Genomic DNA, 17,162 nt, shown 5'->3' with positions numbered 1-17,162 from the left:
AGCGATTTTTTCTGAAAAGTCAAATGGTTATTTACAGAAGCTGGGGTAACACATGCCTCTCCCCCACAGTAGCGGCATCTCTGCCCGTCTGGAGGAGAGAGAGAAGACGTTGTTGTGCAAGTGGCCCTGCAACCTGTACTCCCTTAGGAGCCCAAAGCCCCAAAAGGGAGAATGCCAGCTAGGGAGGACCACTGTCAGAATGATAAAAGCGATGCACTAATTCAGTTTTTATCCCCATAGCAAACACCACAAGGCAGGGGTGCCATGGAGACGTGCACAAGTTAAAGCTGCTCTTCCTTCCTGAAACTTGGTTCAACCAGGGGTGACTCCTCCTTGCAACATAGCAGTCCAGGCCCTTTATTAAACTAGCTCAGCAGCTTAATCCTGCTGGAAATCCTTCACAACACACCCTATTTGTGCAGCTCTTACTGGATGTCCTGTAATAGATTGCTCTTACTTCACTTGCTGCTCCTTTATTTGGATTCCAACTGTACAGCTGTGATAATGTGTTTTTTTTAAGCTGAGCCAATCATCAGTGTAAAAACTTATGACAAGCACCATAAACAATAGAGCAAGGATTCTGCTAAATATATTTGGTCAAAGATTTAAACGCATTTTGCACTTGTGAAAGACCTGAATTCTGCAGTATCACAGCTCTAGCCTCAGTAAATGTCTTCGCTATGTCAGAAATAAACTGAGCAGTAACTATGGTACAGTTATTTAACAATTTGTAATTGATGTTCACCTGGCTATCATATGAATATAATGCCATTTGTCCAGATGGGAAACCTTTGCCCCAATTTGTAAAGTAGACTCCACTTCCATCTGTCCAAAGGTACTTGAGTTCATGGTTTATATCATTTAATCCAATCCAAGCATCAACCACAGAATCCTTTAAATGGAAGGTGAGAAAGGCTGAAAGTAAGAAGAAAAACATTTTACATGAAGGGTAGTAGAACACAGCTTTTTCTCATCGGAGAAGTTGCTGATGTGGCCAGAACTGGGTCAGCCATGGTCCAAAAAATTCTTGTAGTATTGAATCTTATAAATCTTCTAATCTGACAGTTTGCAAATTTAGATGAATGTCTCATGGAGAAAGTGAAAGAAATGGATATTATTTCAACGTTAAGTTAAAAGAAACAGAAAAACAACTAAAAAGAACAAGATGGGAAGATTTTTATTTTGGAAAGGCACTTTGGGGGAGGGTAAGTTGTTAGTTTGGTGAGCAAGGAATCGGACGTACAATTTTTGTATTTGTACAAGTTATCACAGATGTATGCAGTGATGAGCTGCCAAAATATTAATAACCAGTTCCCTCCTCACGCCACGAGGGGGTTGTGGCCCATTTTACATGAAGGGTAGTAGAACACAGCTTTTTCTCATCGGAGAAGTTGCTGATGTGGCCAGAACTGGGTCAGCCATGGTCCAAAAAATTCTTGTAGTATTGAATCTTATAAATCTTCTAATCTGACAGTTTGCAAATTTAGATGAATGTCTCATGGAGAAAGTGAAAGAAATGGATATTATTTCAACGTTAAGTTAAAAGAAACAGAAAAACAACTAAAAAGAACAAGATGGGAAGATTTTTATTTTGGAAAGGCACTTTGGGGAGGGTAAGTTGTTAGTTTGGTGAGCAAGGAATCGGACGTACAATTTTTGTATTTGTACAAGTTATCACAGATGTATGCAGTGATGAGCTGCCAAAATATTAATAACCAGTTCCCTCCTCACGCCACGAGGGGGTTGTGGCCCACCCCCGCCCCCCGGGACTCCTGCCCCATCCAACCCCCCGTGTTCCTTGACACCCCCGCCGGGACCTCTGCCCCATCCATCCCCCTCCCCTGTCCCCTGACTGCCCCCAGAACCGGGCAGGAGTGTCTCGTGGGCCACCATAGTGGGTGCCCACCCCGCTCCTAAGAGCCAGAGGGCGAGGTGGGGAGTTCCGGTGGTGCTTACCTGGGGCAGCTCCCAGGAAGCATCTGGCAGGTCCCTGTGGCTCCTAAGGGCGGGGTAGCAGCCGCTCCCTGCACTGATCACATCAAAAGTGGTGCCTTAGGCACCGACTCGGTAGGTGCTCCGGGGCTGAGCACCCACAGGCAGCTCCCTGCCCCACCCCGCGCCCAGCTCCAGCTCACCTCCGCTCCACCTCTGCCTCCTCCCCTGAACGTGCCGCCCCGCTCGGCTTCTCCACCCCACCCACCCAGCTTCCCGTGAATCAGCTGTTCGCGCAGGAAGCTTGGGAGGGCTGAGAAGCAAGCAGTGGCTTTACGAGCAGGCCCAGGGAAGCGGAGGAGAGCTGGGGCAGGGAGCGGTTCCCCTGCGCCCCCCTGCTGCAGCGTGGGCAGCCCTCCTCATGCCCCCCCCCGCCCCAGCTCACCTCCGCTCCGCCTCCGCCTCCCTGGGCCTGAGCACAAAGCTGGGGGGGCGGAGAAGGAGAGCGGGGCGGCGTGTTCAGGGGAGGAGGCACCCACCAAATTTTCCCCGTGGGTGCTCCAGCCACGGAGTCGGTGCCTAAGGCACCACTTTTGGCTGGTTGTTAAATTTAGAAGCCCTTTTAGCGTGGGACAACCGGTTCTAAAAGGGCTTCTAAATTTAACAACTGGTTCCAGCAAACTGGCTCCAGCTCACCACTGGATGTATGTCTGACTCTCCAAGTAGAGTAATAGTCTCAACAGCAGATTAGTAAAGCTGCCCCTCTGAGGTTCCTAGGTCTTATTCCACCAAGTGCCCTATAGCCTATGACCAGGACTTTGAAATCTGCTCTGAAGCAAATGGGAAGCCAGCAGAGTTTATGAAGAACAGGTGTGATATATGCGCATCAATCTTTGTTGCTAAGGTTTACTTAAGAGATGCTGCGGCTGGCACTGAAGCTAGAAATCACATCTCTGGAAATGATCAAAAAAATTTGCTTTAGGGTCAACAAGAATCTTGTGTTTGAAACATATGCTGCCCTGACTGCCCTCAGTCCCCTGCCCCTTGTTTGTTTGGGGGACCACTGGGACCCATTCACATTACAAGTTCCTTCGTGTTTTTATACCAGTTGCTGATACTTCCACCTAGGCTGATTACAATATGGTTGAGTTAAATGTAAATGCTCTTTTGTGTAAAACACAACTATGTGCCAACCACGCTCGTGCATCTGCACCTGCCACGTTGCCTACCCACATCTGTATTTCTGCATTCTGGAAAAATCTAGGTAGGTACCCCAAACTGCCTCAGCCAGTGACAGAATGCAGAGGGGATATGCACAAACAGCGGCATGAGTAGCATGAGCAGCAAGGTATTTTGCGTTGTCCTACTGCACAGAGAGCTGGAAAGGAAGAGGACCAACCAAACTGGTTACACAGATAAATGGCTGTCACCCACTCAGCAAAATAATAGTGTTCTGGTTATTGGAAGACAACCATGGCCCAAAATCCTCCCCTGGCAAGACTGAAACATGGCTGACTGCCAAAGTTACAAACACAGCATCAATCATATTTTGTGCAGACATAAACCAAATTTAGAGCCAACCATCTCACTAACTTGTCACAGACTTAAAGTTGTAGCGTACACAAGCCTCAGCTCTGTTCTTTTGTCTGGTCAGGAACAGGTGATTATCACAAAGCTAACCTTAACCAGCTTTTAGAGTTTCAGCCAGGAGCTTACTCTTCTCATTGAATTAATAGCCATTTTTGTTTCTCTGTTCTCCCAGCCGGTTGTCCTCCAAAATTTTCTTAATATGAACATCACCTGTGCCTTATCCTGCCAGGAATAAAACCTGTAGGTTTGCGTGCCAAACCTTAGTACTGTTGTCCTGCTGGGAAGTGCAATGGGAAATCAACCCTTCCTTGCACACTTCTGTTGCCAGTAATAATATTGGTTTGTCCCACCAGTTCTACTGTTCGTATGTTTCTTACCTAGAATTCAACCCTTGTGCATAAGCAACCTTTCAGGAATCTGTACAATGTGGTCACAACAGGAACGTTTCCCTTGGAGGGAATTCAACCACATTTTGATCGGTCATATTTGATCCTTAATTTTTTCCGCACTGGGAGTCTGATTTTCTCCACCATGGAAAATCATACATTAGTATGAAGGTAATGGAATTACTCTGATTTTACAGTAACGTAACTGTGAACATATCAGAATATAACCCCATTTACTTCTCTCACTATGGCTCTGTCTGTCCATTTGTGCTCTTTTAATTTCATATCTATTGCTTTGGTGCAGTAGCTGTTTTTCAAAGTCATTTTTCCTATCTTTGTTGTTGTTCTTTATTATTTGTATTATTGTAGTGCCTCGGAGCCGCCATCATGGACCACGACTCCTCCGTGCTAGGCACTGTACAAACACAGAACAAAAAGACAATCCCTCTCCCAAAAAGTTTAAACAATCTAAGTATAAAACAAGAGGCATCTGATGGTACAGGAAGATCAGGGGAAGTTGTTGTGGGGGGGGGCAGCTAAATGAAAAGGAGAGGGAAGGGAAGAGGGGGAGGGAAGAGGGGGAGGGGGACAGGGCAGGTATGGAGTGAAGTGTGAGGAGGGAGAGGGATGGTTGGAGCAATTAGCCAATCAGCACAGGGCAGAGAAAGTCACAGAACATTCTGCAGTTCTGACTGGAATGTCCAGAGGTCCTTGCTTTAGCTGCTTCCCATCTCTGGCTGGCTGCTCTCTGCAATTTTGCCCCAGAGCCACATGGCAGGGGAGGGAGGTAGGCACCGCCTGGATTCTAGTGCCTCTGGTGTGGGCATTTCTCACATTTTCTTATGTGTTTTAATCCATTTACAACTCTTTCCCTTTCTCTGACTGTGTCATATTTGCGTGCTTCACTTTCTTTTTGTTTTCTGCATGTGCTGTCCCACCCTGTAGCTCCCCCAAAAGAAGTGCAAAGTAACTTATTTCCAGTGGAGCAACACTAGGAGTTGAAGTAGCTTGAGATGGACTTGTCCTCAGCAGCAGGAGAGTTCATATCAGTTTTGGGTCACTTCAGCTGTAAAAATGCTTTGCTGTTAGAAGCTTCACACAGTCCCGGTGTTACTTTTCTGGCACAATGGATTGGGAAGCTGGCAACAGTACAGTCATTATGAAGCAAAAAAGTCAGAAGGGGAGGGGGTGACTTGGAGGAAAATTCTCAACTGATTAAATTTACAGGTGACAATCTTTAAAAGTTGTCAGATAAATAACAATAATTGTGTATAACAAATCTCAAACACAGTAATCAAATCAGTCCCCCAACCAGATAGAATGGTACCTTGGTCCTAGCAGCTTTTTGTTACTACTAAAAATATATATAGCGGCACTCATATCTACAGTATATGCTTTCAAATATACATTTCTCTCACGTAACTAAAATTTTTCTTAATTCTATATGTAATCAGTGACCGACAAAAAATAGTACAATATATTACTGCTGCTGAAGATTTACACTTTAAACTTGCATTTATAATTCTTTACATTAATTGAATGATATCTGGTACAGTACCTTGCACTTGTTCATTTGGGATGGTAACTAGATTTCCGCCTAAATTCATACAAGCTGTTCGTGCAGCATGCCACGACAGCCGCTCATCTTCATTTGAGCCAAACATTTTGTAACACTGAAATAAGAATAAATCATGTAAATATTTTACTTGCTGCAATACTCCCTGCAGATAGGAAGCCATTCTTTTTGAATTAACATGACTGCCATGTTCAAGTAGGAAGGTGAAAGCTTTGCATCACCATAGGAATGCTAAACTGTGTTCTACAAAAAGTTTATGAAAAAACCCATTTAGAATGAGGTTTTTGAGGTGATGCAGTTGATTATAAAGTGAAAAGTAAAAATATGGATGCCAAAAAAGTATGTTGTTAAAGAAAATGTATTAACCAGATTTGATTTGAAATCAGCTTAAACAACAAGCAGAAGCTGGCTGCTTTTATAGGCCAGCTGCCTATATTTGGTAAGCTACACAATGATTGAAACCAGCTTGTGTGTGTGTGTCTTTAACCATACAAAGCATAGGCTGAATCACAAAGCAAAGCAGTGATTTTTGTGATAAAATGCAAATAAATACATTTTTTAAAAGAAATGTCCGGTAGTCTGTGAGGCTGAAATTTGCACAACAAGTGCTGGTAGTACATTGTGGAACAGAAAAACGTATCTGTGTTGACCTGAAACATTCTTTTTTCAAGTAATAATGTCAACAGATCTGCTACAATGTGTACTTCAGCCTGCTTGGAACTTGGAGACAGAGCTAGACTTGTCAGTCACTGGCAGCAGAGAAACAGTCTGTTTCTTTTAGAGTAACAGCCGTGTTAGTCTGTATTCGCAAAAAGAAAAGGAGGACTTGTGGCACCTTAGAGACTAACCAATTTATTTGAGCATAAGCTTTCGTGAGCTACAGCTCACTTCATCAGATGCATACTGTGGACAATACAGAAGATGTTTTTATACACACAGACCATGAAAAAATGGGTGTTTATCATTACAAAAGGTTTTCTCTCCCCCCCCCACCCCACTCTCCTGCTGGTAATAGCTTATCTAAAGTGATCACTCTCCTTACAATGTGTATGATAATCAAGGTGGGCCATTTCCAGCACAAATCCAGGTTTTCTTCTCCCCCCCCCGAAGTCTGTTTCTTGAAGTTCCATCCAACTGATACAACTTCCAGGGTCAGGGTAATTCCATTTTGCGTTCATATGTTACTGATTGTGTTAAGTATACTTGGAAGAAAAAGCATAGTTTCTCCTATTGTGGAACATAGAGGTAATTTTCCCTAAAGAAGCAAACCTGAAACTTTGTTTGTGAATTTCCAACTATGTCTCCGGGGTGGACTGGATCTGTGAATCTTATTATTTTCAGGATGGACATTTTCAAGTAAACATACATAAGTTTTCCTATTCTTCACCATACTAAGTTCCACAGATCTGTTACAATGGGATTTTCACACGAGTATGCTTCCAGCAAGGGAAGCAGGATCATCCTTGAAACATGGACATCCAAAATAAGGTAGTATATGTATCTTCTATCTTCCCCTAAGCACTGAGATATGGAGACGACTTGTGCCAAAAAGTGGTACTGGCTAAAGATTAGATGACCAACATGTAGAATTTGGTGAATTTAGATACTGATGGCCACAAGGCTGCCTAACAGATTTCAATACTGGACATGTGACTTCTCTGCTCTCCATTGTCAGTATTCCTACAGATTCCATTTTGATACTTGATAGGAAGAAATCTGTATTGAATTCACTTTGGAAATTAATGTTATAGAAGTTGTGAAGACTACTTGTGTGAATTAAAAGTATGATTCTGGGTCTCATCAGAGAAAGCTCCCAACTTCATATATTCATCTAATTAGAGATAGTAATTATCAGGTAGTTTACTTAATAGATAGGAAGTATATTGACACTTGCCACATGAATTTGAATGCAGTAGTGCTTTTAGGACCAGAATAGGAGATTCTTCCTATCAGGCTTATGAAATCTTTATTAGAGAGATTGGACTTTGCAGTTGTTAGGATACAGCTGTGGCAACTCCACTAATGACTTTGCTTTCACAAGTTCCTGATGCTGGTGGCGTTCATTCACGATTCTGAACACTAAGGGCCAGATTCAGATTTCAGTTACACCAGTGTAAATCCAAAGAAACACCACTGAGACTGGATTTACACCTCTGCGATTGAGATCAGAATCTGGTCCTGAAATTCCAGTTCTATCTCTGCTGAATGTCCTAACATTGACACAGAAAACTGGGTTAGCATAACGTGTAAAGCCGCACCGGATCAGCGTGGAGAGGTAATATAGCACCACCTTAGCAAAAGAACAAACAAAAAATCCAATGTATTAAAAGTCATACACAACATCTACATTCATAGTCTCTTGCAGAATGAATTAAGCCCCTGGAAGAATGGGAGCAGGGATTCTGAAGAGAAGTTATTTGTTGAACAAAATTTGTTGAACTGTTCAGAACAGTTTCTCTAATACACTCTGAGGGGCTTCTTCATATGCTCTGCTCAGGGCTGATGCTGACACTCACTTTCAGTTATCTAAAAAATCTCCAATAAAAGCATCAATCAGAAAAAAGTGGACATTCAGTTAAATATACACATTAAATTCTACCAGGATCATTCCCATGTGAAAGGTACGTAAGACTTACAGCAACTTACACTGCTTATATCCCCTGATTTATTTCCTAAAGAATTTAAATATGGTTTTATTAATTACCAGAATAGCTCAACCAACCAATAACTGAAAAAAATCAGACCCTGTTTTTCATTAAATGGTGCATATTTTTATAAAGAAAGTTGCTTGCATACAATTTCATCACAAATGAACATGTCAAGCGTGCCATAATCCCCTTTGCATGCAATGAATAATGAATTAATGAATAACGTATGCAGACCTAAGGCCTCTCTTTGTGAAAATCCAGCCCTCTTTCTCCAATACTGTATCATAATAATAAATATAAAAATGCATAATTCCTCTGTCTAAAATACAAACACATTGTGGATATGTTACTGTACCTTATTTTGAAACAAAAGCCAAGTTTCCGGACATCCTCCTGGCGGTGAAGATGTTGTAGGAGAAAGTGTTGCATTAATGGAACTGTTGTGCCTTTCACATATATAAGGATTTGGATAACCACAGTTTATATCATTCCATAATCCTGAATATGAGATAAATACATAACTGGGTGAGACTCACATTTGTCATGAATACCCATCCCATGAGAGACAAGGTGGGTAAGGTAATATCTTTTATTGGACCAACTTCTGTTAGTGAGAGAGACCAGCTTTTGAGCCACACAGAACTCTTCTTCAGGTCTGGAAAGGTACTCTGAGCGTTACAGCTAACTGCAAGATGGATCTGATTATTTAACGTAAGTGGTTAGCACATATTCTAAGGGACCATTCAAAGTACGGAAGTTGGTCCGATAAAAGATATTACCTCATCCACTTTGTCTCTCTAATATCGTGGGACCGACATGGCTACAGCTACACTGAATATATCCCACCCCATGTCTGTTGCATGAAAAATTATTTCGATATAGTTACATTAGTTACAGTGCTATTATTTGAAGGATATTAACAGTAAGAGTCAGTGCCTCACAATTTGTGTAGTATTTTACATCTGTGCCAAATTAGTGTACACTGCCACCATTGTGTCTGGTGGCATTTAAAACCCATTTTGCATATGTGTAAGTGATTATACAAAACTGAGGAAGCTTTTGCGAAAGGAGGCGCCTATACAGGAAGGATGAGCACCACCTAAGCCAAAACGGAACCAGATAGTTGGCATATAAAATTGAAAAGTTTGTCTTTTTTTATAGCATAGGCTGGGGGGAAGCCAACAGGTGCAGAGGAGCACATAGTTTGGATAGACACAGATCTTGGGAGTATTTATTGAAGGGGACACACTATATCGAAATATAGAGGCTAGGACAGAAGTTGATAAAATACTTAGGAAATGAAAAGAAACAGTCAGATGAAAAAGAGTCCCATTCAATTACATCATATGAAGACAGGCAACTAAATACTGACAAATATTATAAGTGCTTGTATGCAAATGTTAGAAGTCTAAACATTAAGATGGGTGAACTTGAATGCCTGATATTAAATAAAAAGAAAAGGAGTACTTGTGGCACCTTAGAGACTAACCAATTTATTTGAGCATAAGCTTTTGTGAGATACAGCTCACTTCATCGGATGCATACTGTGGAAAATACAGAAGATGTTTTTATACACACAGACCATGAAAAAATACCTCCCCACACCCCACTCTCCTGCTGGTAATAGCTTATCTAAAGTGATCACTCTCCTTACAATGTGTATGATAATCAAGTTGGGCCATTTCCAGCACAAATCCAGGTTCCCCCCCCCCGAAACCCACTCTCCTGTTGGTAATAGCTTATCTAAAGTGACCACTCTCCTTACAATGTGTATGATAATCAAGGTGGGCCATTTCCAGCACAAATCCAGGGTTTAACAAGAATGTCTGGGGGGGGGAAGGAAAAAACAAGGGGAAATAGGTTACCTTGCGCTGGAAATGGCCCACCTTGATTATCATACACATTGTAAGGAGAGTGGTCACTTTAGATAAGCTATTACCAACAGGAGAGTGGGTTTGTGGGGGAAGAAAACCTGGATTTGTGCTGGAAATGGCCCAACTTGATTATCATACACATTGTAAGGAGAGTGATCACTTTAGATAAGCTATTACCAGCAGGAGAGTTGGGTGGGGGGAGGTATTTTTTCATGCTTTGTGTGTATAAAAACATCTTCTGTATTTTCCACAGTATGCATCCGATGAAATGAGCTGTAGCTCACGAAAGCTTATGCTCAAATAAATTGGTTAGTCTCTAAGGTGCCACAAGTACTCCTTTTCTTTTTGCGAATACAGACTAACACAGCTGTTACTCTGAAACCTGATATTAAATGAGGACATTGATATAATATGCATCACAGAAACTTGGTGGAATGAGGATAATTAACAGAACATGGTAATAGCAGGGTACAAAATATATAGCAATGACAGAGAAGGCTCACTGTGGTGGGAAAGTGGCAGTATACATGAAAGAAAGCATAAGGTCAAATATAGTGAAAATCTTAAATGAATCAAACTGTACTGTAGAATCTCAACGGATAGAAATTCCATGCTTAAATGGTAAGTGTATAGCAGTAGGAATGTACTGCTGACAAATATGGTGATGATGATTGTGAAAGGTTCAGGGAGATTAGAGAGGCTAAAAAAAACAGAAAACCCAGTAACAATGGGGGATTTCAACTATCCCCATATCGACTGTGTCTATGTTACCTCAGGAAGGGCTGCAGAGGTAAAATTTCTACACACCTTTAATGATTGCTTCTTGGAGCAAATAGCCCTGGAACCCACAAGAGGAGAGACAATTGTTGATTTAGTCCTAAGTGGAGCACAGGATCTTGTCTAAGAGGTGAATATAGTTGGACCACTTGGTAATAGCGACCACAATGTAACTAAATTTAACATCCTTGTAGCGGAGAAAATACCAAAGAAACCCACAATAGAAGCATTTAACTTGAAAAAGAGAAACTAAACAAAAATGAGGACACTTACTAAATGGAAATTAATAGAAATAGTCAAGGATGAAATGCCTGCAAGTTGCATGGAAGCTATTTAAAAACCACTATAATAGAGGGGCTAACTAAATGTACATCCCAAATAAAACAAAAAAAAAAAAAAACAGAAAGAGAACAACAACAAAATGCCATCATGGCTAAACAGCAGAGTCAGAGAGGCAGTTAGAGGCAAAAGTGCACCCTTTAAGAATTGGAAGTCAAATCCTCCTGAGGAAAATAGAAAGGAGAATAAACTCTGTCCATAAGCACTCTGCAAATGTGTAATTAGGCAAGTCAAAAAAAAATCTGAAAAGCAACTACCAAAAGACCCAATAACGAACAGCAATTTTTTTTTAAGTTGCTCAGAAGCCGGAAGCCTGCCAAACAATCAGTGGGGCCAATAAATGACTGAGGTGCTAAAAGAGCACTTAAGGAAATCAAGGCTGTTACAGAGAATTCTTTACATGGTCTTTGGGATGTGAGGCAGATTCCCAAACATTCTTTTTAGGTGGCAAATCAGAGGAACTGTCCCAGATTGAGGTGTCAATTGAGGAAGTATTGGAATGCATTGATAAATAATAAGTCACCAGGACCAAAAGGTTATATACCTGTCAGGACTCTTGAATGAATATCAGGCAAATTGGTTGAAACTGTAGTAAAGAATTATCAGACACACAGATGAACAAGATATGTTGGAAAAGAGCAAACATGGCTTTTGTAAAGGGAAATCATGCCTCACCAATATATTAGAATTCTCTTAAGGTGTCAATAAGCATGTGGACAAGGGTGATCCACTTCATATAGCGTACTTGGACTTTCAGAAAGCCTTTGACAAATCCCACACCTAAGGCTTCTAAGCAAAATAAGCGGTCAAGGGATAAGAGGGAAGGTTCTCTCATGGATCAGTAACTGGCGAAAAGATAGGAAACAAAAGGTAGGAATAAATGGTCAGTTTTCACAATGGGAACAGGTAAATAGTGGACTCCCCCAATGATCTGTACTGGGACTTGTGCTGTTCAATTTATTCATAAATGATCTGGGAAAAGGAGTGAGCAGTGAGGTAGCAAAGTCTGCAGGTAACACAAAATTACTCAAGATAGTTAAGTCCAAAGCAGACTGCAAAGAGTTACGAAGGAATCTCACAAAATTGGGTGAGTGGGTAACAAAATGACAAATGAAATTCAATGTTGATAAGTGAAAAATAATGCACATTGGAAAAAATAATCCCAACTACACATACAAGATGGTGGGGTCTAAATTAGCTGTTACTACTCAAGAAAGAGATCTTGGAGTTATTATGGACAGTTCTCTGAAAACATCTACTCAATGTGCAGTGGCAGTCAAAAAAGCCAACAATGTTAGGAAGCATTAGGAAAGGGATGGATAGCTAAAGAGATGATAAAACAGAAAATATCATAATCCAGGAATATTCCTACACCTTGAATGCTGTGTGCAATTCTGGTCGTCCCATCTCAAAAAAGATATATTAGAATTGGAAAAGGTACAGAGAAGGGCAACAAAAATGATTAGGGGTATGGAACAGTTTCTATACAAGGAGAGATGAAAAAGAGTGGGACCGTTCATTTTAGAAAAGAGATGATGATGGGGGGATATGATAAAATCATGAATGGGGTGGAGAAAGTGAATATGGAAGGGACTAACAGGCAGCAGGTTTAAAAAAAACACAACGCACAGTCAGCCAGGGGATGTTATGAAAGCCAAAACTATATAACTGGGTTGAAAAAGAATGTGTAAATTCATGGAGAATAGGTCTATCAATGGCTTTTAGCCAAGATGGTGAGAGATGCAATCTCATGCTCCAGGTGTCTCTAAATCATCAACTGCCAGAAGCTGAGACAGCATGACATGGGCTGGATCCTTTGATAATTGCCCTTTTCTGTTCATTCCCTCTGAAGCACCTGCACAGGTCACTATCAGAAGACAGACCACTGGTCTGACCCAGTACGGACATTCTTATGTCCTTAAGATGAAAGGCAATGGAAAGGTTTGAAGATTTTGTTATTTACGTCATCAACATGAATTTCTTAGTACCACATTAGCTCAGTTAATAAAACAATAATAATTATTATTATATATTTATATAGCAGCCATGCCCAGTGGCCGCTGTTAGGTCCCATTGTGCTGGATACAATACAAACACATATGAAGAAAGTTAATTTTTTGTAATACCTCTAAAAAAAAAAAAAGAAGCAGCAAGAAATAAACCACAGAAGGAAAAATTAATGACCTACACACACAAAAAAAAATTAAATCCAGAAATGTCATATTACTCACCTAAGTTTTTATACATGACTACACAGTTTTCATCGTTGTTTGCAAAGTTGGGTTCATGTGCTGCCCATGCTAAGAAATTCACAGGGGTTCCATCCATCCAGCTTAAAATCAGACAAAACAGAACCTATTTATGAATACATTTATTTGCTTCCATGTTACAAAAAATCATTTTGCAAAATGTTGAAGAAGTCTATCGACCACTTAGTGTAGAGTGCTTTACTTGTCCAACTTCCATTAACATTAAATGCTATGAGAAGGCTAAAGACTTAACTGAGAAGAGAAAATACGTTTTATATATTTTTACTTTGATTATCCCTGTGTTTATTCTGTATCTATAGATATACTAACTTTCTTTTTAAATATCTGGATATATTTCCTAATACATACCAGCTGCTTTGGCACAGGTCTGGTGATGCAAAGCAGCTATAAACATGGCTTAGCTGCATTGCTAGAGCAGCACAAGGCAGTCCAAGTGTGTTGGCGACTATGGTTCATATTCTAGCTCCTTGCCTATTTTGTTTTGTGTTTTATTTTTCTGTAAACAACTGACTGATTTCAAATTATATAATGAATAATACAGAAAAAACACAACTACGAAGACATGATAAGGTGCATACAGTGATTTCTATGAAAAAGTCAACAGTTACCATCATAAGAAACCTAAGATATGTTAAAAGAAAAGGAGTCCTTGTGGCACCTTAGAGACTAAGCAATTTATCTGAGCATAAGCTTTCGTGAGCTACAGCTCACTTCATCGAATATGTTAAGTATTTCCTATTTTAATACAAGAAAAGACTGCAATATTTCAGACACCACGGTGTGGTAACTGCTGGCCAAAAAGGATCATTATACATGGTGACGCCCTGCAAGGAAGGAAGATATGGTAGTAAGTACTTATATATAACTATGAACTTTGTTGAAAAGTAACGAGTGAGAAACAAACCTACTGTTTCTACAAAGGCACAGACCTTGCGTTACAGCTGAGTTTGCCCCTGATTTGTGCAGTATTAATACACCTCTGTACCTCCCAATCCTGGGACCCAGGACAATTCTGAATGTAGCCAAAGGACCACTATGGAAGCTAGGGATCAGCATGGCACAGCAGAATCCAGACACTCCCATTTCCCCCAATCCAGGCTTTATCTCCAGCATCACTTTTTCTTTTACTTCTAAGTAACAGCTATTTTTAAAAAAAATCATTTTTTCTTTTGAGTTAACTAGAGATGGGTGTAAACTGAAATTGGATTGATCCAGTTCTAATGGTAGTCAAATTAAAAAAAAGATTTATATCTTGTAGAACTTCAAAACTCAGGGCTGTCTCTTCAATTAAAATATCTTTTGGGATGCACTACTAATCTTAAAACAAATGGCAAAGTACAACTTTTCAAAATCCATCAGAACTACTGAACTTTTCTTCTTTTTTTTTTTAAAAAAGGTTAATGTTCTAATATTCTTACGGAATTAATGGATTTGCAAGGGTTTAAGAGCCTGACCCAACTCCCTCTGGAGTCAATGGAAAAACATCAGTGATTTCATTGGAAGTTGGTCTTCTATGAGGGCAGAATTTGGTCCGGTATCAATAGATAAACATTCTTTTAAATTCCTCAGTGTGGTTTTACTTTGTAAGATTCAGAGCAATGGCGTAACTAAGAGCAAAATTCAACTCCATTCCCCCGCTCCCACCCCCCACCAGCTACAGAAAATGTAAAGTAGCCATTATTGTGATCGATCATATAGAAATGCTATAATAAATAATTAATGTGGGATTTTCTAAAAATTTTGAATGAAATATGCTTGTGAACTGAGATCTTTATGCCAACATTTAGTTCAGAATAAATGTTTACAACCCTCAGTAATGGAAACACTAAGGGTGACATCATGGTCTCACTGAAGTCAATGGCAACAGTCTCAATGACATTGATGGGGCCACAATTTCACCCTAAAGTTCTCTATAATCACAGCTTTGTCCAGTACAAAACTTGTTTCACTACAGTACGTTACTAGCTTTGATGTTGCTTGTTTACTTACCTAACCTGTTTATCCAAACTCAGTTCTAAACCAATGAAATATGCATCTTCTTTGCCATTTTTCAAGATCTAAAACAAAAAGATAAAACTTAAACACTTTCCTCTTTATAAATCAAAAATATTTTAGTGTAACTGCCTGGAGAGTGAGTTACAGGTCCCCCTCTGTGCTGATCCACAGAGGATATAAATTGTTTCATCCCACAGCAATAGAGTTTTGGCTCTTTAGCTTAAGTCGTAGCAGCTCATGCTTTTAGCTCTGCAGGTACCCAGTTCAATCCCCAATATATTGACCAAGAGGGTAGCCATCACATGAGTACTTATTTCAGTTTCCCTTCTAGGTTGTTGGATTTAATATCTAGAGAAATTTCTAGTGACGGACATTCTCTCTCCTATGATTTGGATTAAATACGAGATAGATCCTTCATCTCTTTTCACTATTGCTCTTTAGTCAGTTGAGCAAAATTGTTATTTAATGAAAGTCTGCCTTATAAGCACATTGCTGATTTTATAAAATGGAGACCAACTCATAGGCTACAGGAGAATTTACCCCAAATTTCCTAATCACTCAGGGTAAACAAGCTCTTCCCTGGGTCTCAATCTATGCCCCAAATTCTCACTTCCCTCTCAAGATTTCGCCAGTCATACAATGCTGAGAGATAGGGGACAGACCTGTTGGTTGGCAATTCCACTTTTATTTCTCTCTCTGTCACACACACACAAGCTGAAACCAACAAGACCATGAGGCTTCGACTTTATCTGGAGTACTGCATTGAAGGTCTCCAGCTCTGCAGGATCCATGCCTCAGAATATTTTGAAGTTGTCAAGCAACTTAGCAGCTCAGTAATTTCAGGCCAGATCCTGCCCATCTTTTCGGTGAAAACTTCCACTTTATTCAGTTCTTTTGAGACTGACAAGTGAAGCAGTGGCTAACTCTGGCAATTGTTATTTTGCGGAGCAATTTGGTTCTTGTTAAAAAGCTGATTTATAGCCATAAATTGATTCAAATTAAAGTTTAAGATCCACTAGCAATTGCTAACACAGTTCAGTGACAGTCCCTGTCTTGACTAGTTTGCCAATTAAAGGCCTAATTCACCACTGCATTATTGCAGTTTTATGACAATGTAACTTCATTCATTTCACAGGCATAAAACTGGAATGACATAGTAGTGAATCAGGCTCTTAGGAGAAATATTCTGTGACCATGTTCACTGTACTAGATTACTAAATGCTGAAGCAAGGCCTGGTTTGCTCACATATCTCCACAGCATCTTTCTTTCACTGTCACCCTCGATGACAACAAGATCTCCAAAATTCTTCTTGCAAAACTCCCTGCCTTTTTCCATGGGAACACTTTCTGTGCTGAAATAATACTGCTTGTCTTCTTGTATAATCCATCCATCATCTGTGACTTTATATTCTGTAAGGTAAATAATGAGGCCATATTTATTGTCCCTATCATACATATTATTCTCATTATAATTATTAAAATACATTACTAAAAAAACTCACTGGGACTAGGAGGCTCCGTTGGTTCAGGTTTTACTTTTGCTCCTGTAAAATAAAATAAAACCACATGTAATACATCTCATAGCCACGTAGCACAACCTCTCCCCCTCCTCCAGCCCATACTCAAGTTTATATGGTAAAGTTTAAAGAAAACAAAGCACTAGATTCCAGTTATTCTTTATATATACAAAATACACTGTAAGTTACCAATTTAATGTGTGTCAGAATTGAATTATAACTGTTTTGAGATGCATGGGGCACAGCAGATGCTTGTCC

General features: G+C 40.1%; 1 protein-coding gene across 1 annotated transcript in view; it reads right to left on the bottom strand.

The window, feature by feature from the left end:
* Positions 1-17,162, bottom strand: part of LOC141983193 (macrophage mannose receptor 1-like) — an 82,870-nt gene that overhangs the window by 20,602 nt on the left and 45,106 nt on the right. Inside the window, exons 16-22 of the mRNA XM_074946025.1 lie at positions 16,890-16,931; positions 16,634-16,797; positions 15,382-15,449; positions 13,354-13,454; positions 8,488-8,630; positions 5,467-5,581; positions 746-915 (exon numbers count right to left, since the gene is read on the bottom strand). Of these exons, the coding sequence (XP_074802126.1) occupies positions 746-915; positions 5,467-5,581; positions 8,488-8,630; positions 13,354-13,454; positions 15,382-15,449; positions 16,634-16,797; positions 16,890-16,931 (803 nt within the window). The remainder of the gene's footprint in view (positions 1-745; positions 916-5,466; positions 5,582-8,487; positions 8,631-13,353; positions 13,455-15,381; positions 15,450-16,633; positions 16,798-16,889; positions 16,932-17,162) is intronic.

Source organism: Natator depressus, chromosome 2 (assembly GCF_965152275.1).
Source record: "Natator depressus isolate rNatDep1 chromosome 2, rNatDep2.hap1, whole genome shotgun sequence".
In the NCBI taxonomy this organism is placed as follows: Eukaryota; Metazoa; Chordata; order Testudines; family Cheloniidae; genus Natator; species Natator depressus.
This window is presented reverse-complemented; position numbering and strand designations above follow the sequence as displayed.